The sequence below is a fragment of the Macrosteles quadrilineatus genome, unplaced genomic scaffold (assembly GCF_028750875.1).
Source record: "Macrosteles quadrilineatus isolate MER2022 unplaced genomic scaffold, UCM_ALF_1.0 Scaffold_9__3_contigs__length_116548681, whole genome shotgun sequence".
In the NCBI taxonomy this organism is placed as follows: domain Eukaryota; kingdom Metazoa; phylum Arthropoda; class Insecta; order Hemiptera; family Cicadellidae; genus Macrosteles; species Macrosteles quadrilineatus.
In genome coordinates, this window is record NW_026542602.1 from 27,443,867 (window position 1) to 27,454,978 (window position 11,112).

The window sequence follows — 11,112 nt, forward strand, 5'->3', positions numbered from 1 at the left end:
AAAGATGCTATGTCTTGTTTGTTCATCCATTCAAATGAATTTAGTGGCATAGATTTACTCATGGCTAGGCCATAGAGGTTATTGGCATCAAAATACATTAGATAAGAACTTTCTACTTTTGGATCATACAACTCTTTCATATATTTATTGTTAGCACGAGCATATCTTTTAGAGCAGGATGTGATTCCACCTCTTACACCTTTTTCAATAAACAAATACATGTCATAGTTTGTAAACAGTTCTAATTCTACTTTTGTGTATTTTAACATAGCATCAAATGTTAAACCTGGCAAAGAAAAGTAATGAGCACAATCCAATCCATAATTTTCAACACAAATTGATCGAAAGTTCTCAAATGTATCACAAAGTAGTAGTACATCTACTTTAAGATAGAGATCACTATAGCTTCCTAAGTCCCTACATTTAAAATGTGACCAGACTGTTTTTGCATGCTGATATTCATTTTCATCAATCGGTTCTAGTTGATAAGGGTACGAATCATTTTCTGGATCAACCATCGTTGGATCTCCCAAACCCTTGTAAAAGAAGGATTTGTCTGGCAATTGTTTGTCATTTAGTTTTTCCCAGCTATCCGTATACTGGTATGGGTACACTCCCTTACGAGTGACCAGAGGTAAATCAGATTCATGAAAAAACTTTTTAGTATGGGAAAAGTTTTCTTTTGGCAAGTTATTAGCCAACTCACTTAATGATCGATCCATAAAACGATAAGTATCCACAAATCTTAAAGTAATGCCTGATTGAGTATATTTGGAAAATGTAACATATTTTTCCTTTGAATTAGGTATTACACCGACTCTGTAATTATCACACCCTAATTCTCTTATTACAAAATGGTTGTCATAGTTAGAACTTCCATGCATAAATACTGGTAAAAATTTCTGAGATTGTCTCTTAAGATTACATTGTGAACACAGCACATTCCTAAATCGTCCACTAAAGTGGCAGTGATCACGAACTGGACAATTAATTAATGTAAATTCACAGTCACACAGTTCACAGTTTGAGGCATTTTTAAACCGTTGTTTCTCATCATTTGTTAAAGGCAACATAGGGACATTTAATTGGGTTAAATCACCAATTAAATTAGCCAGAGTTTTCATGTAATGCATAAATTTTGCTGGAGCATCTAACCCTCGATAAATGTATGGTTCTTTAGGCAAATAGTTAGCTATATAAGAAGGCAGAGAATCATCATAAGCAACATACACCCCAAAGCTCATTGGTTCATGAACATTATTAACATAGGTCTTATCAGAAACTTTTTTGTTAGTTTTTAATAACAAACATTCAAAATCAGCATAACAAACAATTGGCAGTTTAAATAAATAGTGATGATTTTTGAACTTCAAAATGTTTGACGGGTCAGATTGGTTATTTACTGAAGGTTTGGATGGCATTACTACTCTTGCTGGGGTCTGTTTGGAACAGTCAGTTAAATGGGCAGTTAGATTTACTTTCCTCTTAGGACCTTGGTAATGTTTAAAAAATCGTTTACAGATAGACAATTTTCCAGTGTTGGTAGTTAATTGTTTCCTTATTAATCTACTCAAATCTTTAATATAACAGTAATGGTTAACACCATTTTTTGAGATAAAAAGCAAGTCAAAATGGTTAGGTTTTTCTTCATTGGTTATTCTTAAAGGATAGACTATGTTCTGTTGATTTAAACCATAAACGTTAACACTGGTTCCGGGATTTTGTTTTTCAAATTTACTTATTTGTTTGATTGGTATGGGAAAGGAAATTCCTGTGAAGTTGAATTTGTGTCTATGTTCTAAAGTTTTAGCAGTTATTCTACAATCATTTGTGTATTTTACTAGGAGAGACCATTCAAAACAGTTCATATCCCGATGGTTCTTAGGATTGATGACGGCTTTCTTTAATGCGATTTCCTTTGGTAGAGGAATATAGGTGCTTCCTCGCAATGGTCTATACCTGCTAAATCTCAGAAGCAATCCATCAACAGTTGATAGCGTCCACCCCGTAGCGTTGATCCCTTCCCTTCGTATTCATGTTCTTCATAACACAGCTTACTAAACATTTTTCTCAAAATTGAGTTTATTGAAGAGCTTTCCAGCACAGCCTTGTTTTTGGTTTTAAATGTTCTTAGTTGAATTTCATCTGTCACTGGTTTAATATAAGTACATTCACTAACTATATTGAACTTTAAAGCCCCATAGTCACTTAAAAGGTTTTGAATAATACTTTTAATTTTTGATTCCACAGAAATTAACAAAAAACACAAGTCCTTATTTTCCTCATCACCGTTTTTAAGATAAAATGTTTTCAAGTTTCCGCTGAATGCATTTCTTAATTCAACAAATTCATTAAATGGTCCAGAACACGACCGGTAAAATCTAGAATGTGTTCGAGCAACACTTTCATCGTCCGTTTCCATCTCCCCTTCCGAGCTTACCTCCATCCTGTGGATTAACAAAACTATTTAGAATGGTTTCTCCTCTACAATTGTGTAACTAACACCACTATTTATAAGTTATTTGTAATAAGCTAACTATCTAATAACGTACTACGCCTACAAACAATTGCTTGTTAATTAGTTTTCCTATCCAGCTTAACCTCCTCACACTCTACTCCAGGCGTTTCTTTTATAGCTCTTCCTACATCATACAAAACAGTCCTAATCTTTTTGAAAATGTGAGTTTTTGGCTCTGTCAAAAAAACAACTTTAGTTGATACTTTAGTCCAAAACTTGCTTGTTGGACATTTCTTAAGATCTTTAGTGTCGGTTAGCTCTATTTTAATCATGTAACGGCCCTCCTCACCGGGTGTAATAAGTTTCTTCCTCAATCTTTTCTTTTGAGTTTGAAATGTTTGCCTAATGTTAGAGGATTTTTTTGTGGACTTTACAACAAACAACCTATCAAACTTGTCTGAGTTATCTGATTCGGATCCAGAATCAGAAGCCTCGGAATGTTCATCACCCGATGATGCTTCAGATGACTCAGATGGAGATGGTGAACGATTTCTTTTCCTCTTAAGGGAAACCTTAACACTGGGCTCATGGGTTCTTTTTGGAACTGAAGGTTTATCATTATCATCATCTTCAATCAAGCTAACCTCAGGCTCTGGTAAACCACAATTAAAAACAGCCAAAGCATCTTCCACTGTACTACTCAAAAAATTGCTGGTTTCAATTGAGAAGAACCTATCACTGAAATTTTTTTTCTTTAGCAAAGGTTTGACACATTTAATTAGATCTTTAGATGAGATTTCCTTAGCCAAGAGTCTTGGGAGTTTTTCTTGTGATAGATCATTAGGGAAAAATTCAAATAGTTTTGAATGTAAATGTTGAGATATTTGAGTTAGCAGCAATTGGAGATTCGCAAGTTCAGGATGAGAATAGAATCGTTCAGAGTCTCTTAATTTTGGAATTATATTCAGCCATCGTTCTACTGAATTTAATCCAAGAGTAATTAGATTTTGTACTATTTGTAGTAAACTGATCATGCCCACTGCAGATTTTACAACGCCCTCTTCAACTGACTGTTTAGATGGTGTCTGAGAATTCATGACTGCAAATATGTAAAAAAATGTTACAATTTTTAAACTTGCAATAGCATTTCATGAAACAGTAATATTTGATTTTGAGCTTTGGGTTTTAAAGTTAAATGTAGTTTACATTCTCACAACTAACCCACTAAAAATCTATTGAATTACTAACACAAGAAACCTGTCTATCCAGAAATCTTATTTTACAATTAGCTTATGAAACTTTTTCTTATATTTTTTAAATATCTGCAATATTTTAATTTGATATTTTGAAGCTATGCCTTCTTGTTTTGGCCGTGTTGGAGCCATTACTGTAAATAAGTAAAATTACTAATGTTATTATTATTACACAAGTAATATAGTAATAATATTAAACTGTTAATAAAATGTATTGTTAAATAAAAATTAAATTTCCCATCCTAGACTTCTGCTACATTACAGATTGCAATCTATCGTCCAGTAGAACCAAAACCTCCTGCACCCCTTTCTGTTTCATCTATACAAACTAGTTCATACACCTGCGGATAGCAAATCTTTTCGCAAATTAATTGCGCGATTCTGTCTCCCCTTTCTACCATATAATCCTCATCTGAATGATTACACAGTATAACCCCTATGTTACCAGCGAAATCCGCATCAATCACTCCGCCTGCCACATCAATACATTCTTTTAACGCGAGACCAGATCTCGGTGCAATTCTGCCATAACAATTGGCAGGGAGTGTAACTGCTAGATCTAACAACACACAAGCTCTCCCATTTGCAGGAATAGTAACCCTAATTGGTGATCTTAGGTCTAAGCCTGCTGCTTTGTTTGTGTGTCTATACGGGATGAAAGCGAGCTCGGACAGCTTTAGAAACCCAATTGAATTCATTCTGAAATTAAGAATAAGATATAATTGTAAACGTTGGCATGTTTAAACCTATTAATAGTTTATGGTATTTTAAACTGAATTTTTAATAATTTAACTACGCACATACCTGATTAATTGAGAGTTTAGCTAGAAGTCTGGGAGATGAAAGTGGTTAAAGAGTAAGGCTGGAGGTTGAGCGAAGGCCGGAGGTTGAGCGAAGGCTGGAGGTTGAGCGAAGGCTGGAGGTTGAGCGAAGGCTGGAGGTTGAGCGAAGGTCGGAGGTTGAGCGAATTTACACACGCAGATTCCTGAAACCATAACAGTAAATTAGTAAGCTGTAATCAGTAATATATAATAGTTTAGTTTATATTCAAACCAACTGAGATGGTTCAAACCTTTATTAAGCGTAAATTAATTAAGCTCAAGTATTGAATTTGAAATGCAGCAAAAATAAAATAGATATTTATGTTGCAGGGATGGTGAGATACAAAAATTATTGTTATTAAGATATTTTGGCTCACTAGTTATATTACATGGAAGTCAATTGTAAAACTAAAGCTAGTAACTATTGTATTTTATCAGGGTTACAGTTTATAACACAATATACAAGTTAAATAAAAACATTAATATGTGTGTTAAAATCCAATAAGCATATAATTTTAATGGCATTATAGTTTTGATATTAAATTAATATAAGTGTTAAAATGTGCGTGCTAAAAACAGAAACATAATGGAATAGTTAACAAACAAAAATCAAGTTTACGTAAAAATAATTACTTGAACATTACAAACTTACTTAAAGTTTTACGGTGTAGAGCGTATGGACGTAGTGGAGTAGCGCTGAGCAACAAGATGGTGTAGGATGGTAGATGGTGTACTAAGCCGGAACTAAGCAGCAAGATGTTCAAACTGGAATCAACCAATATTATTAGATCACTATTACTTTGCATTTAAAAATATAAGTTTATTACTAACTAAGAAAATAAAGAAGCTAATCATGTTTCACATATTTAAACTCTGTGTTTACTAAGTTACAAAAATAATGAAACAAATGTTATTCCATAGTAAAAACGCATATTAGCATTTTAGAAATATTCATTTAATAATTTAAAAGAATTTTCAGTACAAAACTATCCTACACTAAAACGTTTAGTAAACAACTTAGCTAACCTAACAAACCAATATTGTGCTTTTGCAAAGTTAGTTTAAGAATTATTTTTCAATAAGCAATCAAACAATAATTAATATCAAACAACTAGTAAACACTTGGCAAGTTAAGTTATTCTTACAGAATAAAATTAAAAAAGTTTAATTAAAAATTAACCAACTTTTCAAATGTTATTTTGACTTTAAGTTATAAAATAATTAAACCAACATTAAAGTTTTAAGTTAAAAATATGTTAAAGTATTTTAGTTTAACAATAAGTCTTAATAAACTTACATGGTTTGGAGCTTGAAGGCGTAGTGAGGGTTGACGAACTGGAGCAACTGAGTGTTCAAGCTGAATGCTCCATCGTTTTAGCCATTATTTATAGTAACACTCGTGCGTCACTAAATGATTGCTTATGTGATCACAGTACAAATTACATCAGCAAAAGGCTGATGTGAGCAGAGTACAAGTTGCATCAGAAAAGCTGATGTGGGCAGAGTACAAGTTGCATCAGCATAGTCACTGAAGTAATATAGTTAAATACGCAGAAAATAAACAAAAATAATTTGGAAAAAGTATTAAGGTACTATGATATAGTAGGAAACATTTGAAACAAAACTCAAACAAATTAACTAATTTTTAAAACAAAAATATTGAAGAAAAGATTTAGAAAAATTCTGAAACAGTTATCCGGCTGGCAGAATGTAGTAGGAATATAGTTACAATAATATCGAACTGTATAAATCGATTTTCGAAATTAATATCGATATATCAAATCGAACTAAATATCGATATATCGAATCGAACTAAATACCGATATATCGAAGTTAACAGATGTTTTTACTGTTTTGGGTATCAGGGCAACAGAATGCTGTAGCAATCTTTAGCTATCAGCGGCGCGCTGACCTCCAGGTCACCATGTTTGATTACCAATCACTCATTAGCGCATTTGCGAACTTCTGTACTTCCGTGGAAAATTTTATTGCACAGTGGACTGTAAACACCACGTGCGTCCTTTACAACATGCTCGTGATTATCACTCATTTGCGTCAGCCGAAATTGTGATAGATTGGGTACATTACTTGTTGTCTCTATTCAATCAAGTTGTGGTTTTGTGTTAGCTTCAGTGAGCATCTCCTTTCACTAACTTGGTGAGTAAAACACAATTTAAGAATTAGAATCATTTTGAAACTTAAATATTTTTTGAAACTTTAACTTTTTTGAAACTTATACTTAAATTTAATTTTGTTTTGACCAATAAATTCTTTAATCGCTTATATCTTGGAAACGGTAAGAGATAGAGCAAAAATAAGGAAATTTTTAAGAAATTCCATAAAGAAGGTTTTCATATATGAGCCATATACTGATATAACTTCCATTCCTCTGGGACGTGTTTAGGCTGGACTTAACTATTGACCTTTGCCCAATGCTTAATATATACGTTATTATTTGACCTATCGAGTTGAAATTTGGTATGTAGGACGGTTAGAGCCTCTAGTTTGTTTTAGTGCAAACAAAATTCGGAATGGTTGATAAGCTTGCACACTACACACGATCATGTGAATTTTTAAAAGTTGCCTTGCGTTTGGTTATTTACTAACCGATTTATATGAAATTTTGAACATATGTTAAGGACATAAAATACAGTTGACTCGCATGCAAGGATTTGAAAAAAAATCATAAATGTAGGACTTGGGCTTAACTATTTACCTTCACCTTACAATTAATATCTCCATAACCATTTGAGATATAGAGTTGAAATTTGGTATGTAGGATAGTTGCAGTCTCTAGTTAGGATAAATGTAAAAAAAATCTGCAACGCTACACTACTTAAACCTCATCAGCGGAGCTCTTGCCTCCCAGCTTCAACCAGCACTCGCCTTTTGAAACAAAAAGCTCGGTTCCAGAAGAGACAGTGTTTTTCCAAAAAGTAAGTTCCAGAACAGACATTTACTCTCTACTTTCATCTGGTCTTGACTAATGAAAATACGATTGGGATATTGCATGAATGATTAATAATTTATAAAGCAAGCCGTAGTTGTAAAAGCTTGGTTTGGAATGAAGTGGTTTGCTTTCGTATTCATACATATCAATAGTATAGTTTTATAGCTTACGACAGTTTTGATATAAATTTATATTAAAGCATTTAATTAAAATCCAAATTCTACTATGTAAAGCTATATTTAAGGGAATATTTTAAGCAGATAATCTAAAACCATCAAAGGTCATGTACATTTTGCTTGAAACGTACAATAACTTGTACAGATTTAAGCCTTCAATTGGTTATGCCAAGATTTTAGTTAATATGATTTATTAGGCCAATTCTTAAATTTAATAAATAGTTTAAGAAATCGATGCTCTGTAAGATGTAATTACATTTGATGCTGTCTGAAAACCCAAAGGCAAACGAAGACTTGGTTCATTAGGAAAAGAGATACGAACTCATAAAATCGCTATCTAAGAGCCCCTTACTTCAATTTACATAGTACTTGTCTGTTTAGAGGATTTGATTGTCTTATGACTTCTTTTACACCACATGCAATACTCCCAAGTCGCATACAGTATTGTAAACAATTATCGTACCTGTTACTAAGTAAATATATCTTAGTGTGTTATTTACAGAATAATTAATCATATTCAAACAACATGTTCAGACAAGGTGTCGATCCGTTGTATCCATTCTAGCATGAAGTGCCACAGCACGTTTGGAGCTTATGGTTTGAAGCTTTGTTCACTCGCAACAACTTTACTTTCAACAGGTGCATAGTCGTGTATTTATAGTTAACTCGCTAATTAAATTGCTTTAAATTGCTCAATAAGTTCAAATTAAGGTTTTCACTGTAAATAGTTTGAGAATTTTATACCCGGGTTAATTTTTCAAGTTAATAAAAAGAGTTAGATAAAATCCAGGTATGTTTCCCTATTCTTTTATATAGAAAAATGTGATCTCATCATAAGGCCGTAGACACATAAAGAACGAAAATTTCTTGCTTACATATTTTGTAATTACTATTAAATGAGCCTAAAAATGTCTCAAAATATGCAAAAATTAACTCAATGTACGCAGCCAATTAAATATACTTTCGTATACTGCATTTGCAATCTCGTTGCGCAATCAAAATACTCGTATTTCACCGATTGTTTTCCAGAGGTTGAAAGTTTACACTGAACGATTCCCAGAATGATCTATTTGCACATACTCTGTCTGTAATGCACTGTAAATGTAACGTGCATTTCTTATCAAACTTGTTACATGTATTAAGCAATAGTGGTTGCTGTTTTTAGTATTATAGAAAACTAAAATAACATTTTTGGTTTTCGTCAACCAATGTTTAGTTATTTTACCATTATTTAAATCATTGAAATGTGTTTAAAAAGTGTTTATTTAAACGTATGTTTAACACAACAGTTACAGAAATTGACACATAAAGAATACCATCCTGTGACGATTCAATGAGACATGTGTCGTTGTGTTCAGAGTACATAGGTATTCATCAACAATCCTTCCCAACAATGTGTGGAGTACGTTACAAGCGACAGTTGAGTTTCTGTTAATCTCTGTTACAACTGATGTTCACGAAACGTATGAATAGAACGCTCTTTTGAGTATCGCGAATGTGCTTTAACGATTAGAAATATCAGAATGAATCTTCACCTTAATTTACATAATGTATAGAGGAAAGCAGTCTAGTTAGAACAAACTTCTCAAATCAGGCTGCTTCGCAAATGCAAGCTATATTTATTGCCTTTCAATGCATGACCGTTTACATACAAGTGATAAGTAATAAGTGAAACAACCCAAAACGGAAGCTGGATCCATTCCCTGGTGTAAATTGTAAGGATTATTGTATACTGTTCAATACTGTTACTGTTCAATGAAATGGCGACCAAACATAGTAGGTATTTTAAGCCAAGTATGAATGGAGATGAGTGTAGGATGAGTGGCGCAATCTTGTAGTCTTGTTAGTGACTAAGGCCGATTTTCCTTAGACACAGGTGTTAATTAATAGCCCATACAGCTAATGGTAACTAAGGGACCTACAGTTTATAGTGGAATCCGAACCACATTTTTCCTTGGTATATACGCATTGGTCTAATTATCAGGATAGTACTGCGGATAGTCGTAGTACTCACTCGTGCGGGCGTTAATCCACACCAGGGAGTATCGCATCCTCAGTGCATGCCTATAAATATCCACAATTCGTGACCTCCTAGTAGCTGGATTACAGGACGACGCCACCCGTCCTAGTCGTATTGTGACCAATGTTTCGGTTTTTCCTTAGAATTAAGTAAATAAAACACAATGATTGTATATAGGTCGACTAAAAGTAGATAATAGGGGTATATGTATTTCGTAGGAAAATTTGTAATGTAAATGTATATCCGTTAATAAATTAAAGAAGCATCACCAAAATAGTATTACCATAACTGGTTATGAATGACTTTAAATAAAATATTATGCCTTTTTTCCTTTTTTATGCATACATCAGGAACCATCATGCACCATAGTTATCGTGTTATCACGTCATTTTAAACTAAAACAGTAACAATGCAATAACAATACTTAAACCCAATCCATCAAGTGTTTTTTTTGCTTGTTAAATTACTTGTAGTAACATAATTGAATATAAACAAATGACAGTAATTACATAATAATTACTTCTTGGCATTGTCATTCACCAACACTACTGATGCAATTAAGCAAAGGATTTTATGACACAAGGAGGTACTCGTTAAACCAATAATGAATAGAACACCGACTATAAAAGTATACACTTAAAATAACATCATGGACTAAAAAGCAATAACGTTTTACACAGTAGATAATACAAACTGATTCATTCTGTTATCGCATCAGTTTATACCGGGTGCGTCTGACAAGTCATTTGTCATGTTTCAACTACTTGTGTCATCTTCCACAGGAAAACGTTTATTTTTAAAAGTTTTTTTATTTTTATATTGTCTTTTAAATTTTCCGTAGAATCCCGCATCGTATAAAAGACTTTTATATTCATTGTAACCTAAAACTAAAATGAATATCACAGTTTAACACTTAACACGTATCGAACGATACGATTGATTATAGACTGATAATCTAATTTAATACAACAAAACGTAATAAAATGTTATAGTTAAACCACAAAAGGTACCTTTAGAACAGTTAAAGTAAAAATTCTTTAAAAAGACTTTCAGTTACTGTTATGATGTTTTTTAAGAATAATTTATATTTAAAATTTAACAAAATCTTCCAACAGTGTTATATTTGAGCCATGTCTTAAAAGTATTACACTGGTCAACGTTCATTTAATACCAAGTATTAGTTTCAGGATAGTTTAAAGACGAAATCGTAATTCAATAACTTAGGAAATAAACTAAACGAAAATGTTTAGTCTTTTTTAAAAGTAAACATTATTTTATTTGACAATTTTTACAAATTTAAATGAAATTAGTATGAATTAAGTGTTCTACTTATTGTAAAACAAATTTAATCCAAATAAATATGAAAAACATTTTAAATTATACAAAGGAATTTAAAAGTCAACAATGATTTTTAGAAATAGCATTTTTAACAAA

At 32.4% G+C, this 11,112-nt stretch overlaps 1 protein-coding gene across 1 annotated transcript in view; it reads right to left on the reverse strand.

The window, feature by feature from the left end:
- The window catches only part of LOC129003297 (nucleolar protein 58-like), a 72,899-nt gene extending 68,490 nt beyond the window's left edge, over positions 1-4,409 (reverse strand). The window contains exons 1-2 of the mRNA XM_054431587.1: positions 4,157-4,409; positions 2,893-3,110 (exon numbers count right to left, since the gene is read on the reverse strand). Coding sequence (XP_054287562.1) covers positions 2,893-3,110; positions 4,157-4,409 — 471 coding nt within the window. The remainder of the gene's footprint in view (positions 1-2,892; positions 3,111-4,156) is intronic.
- Positions 4,410-11,112: the final 6,703 nt, after the last annotated feature.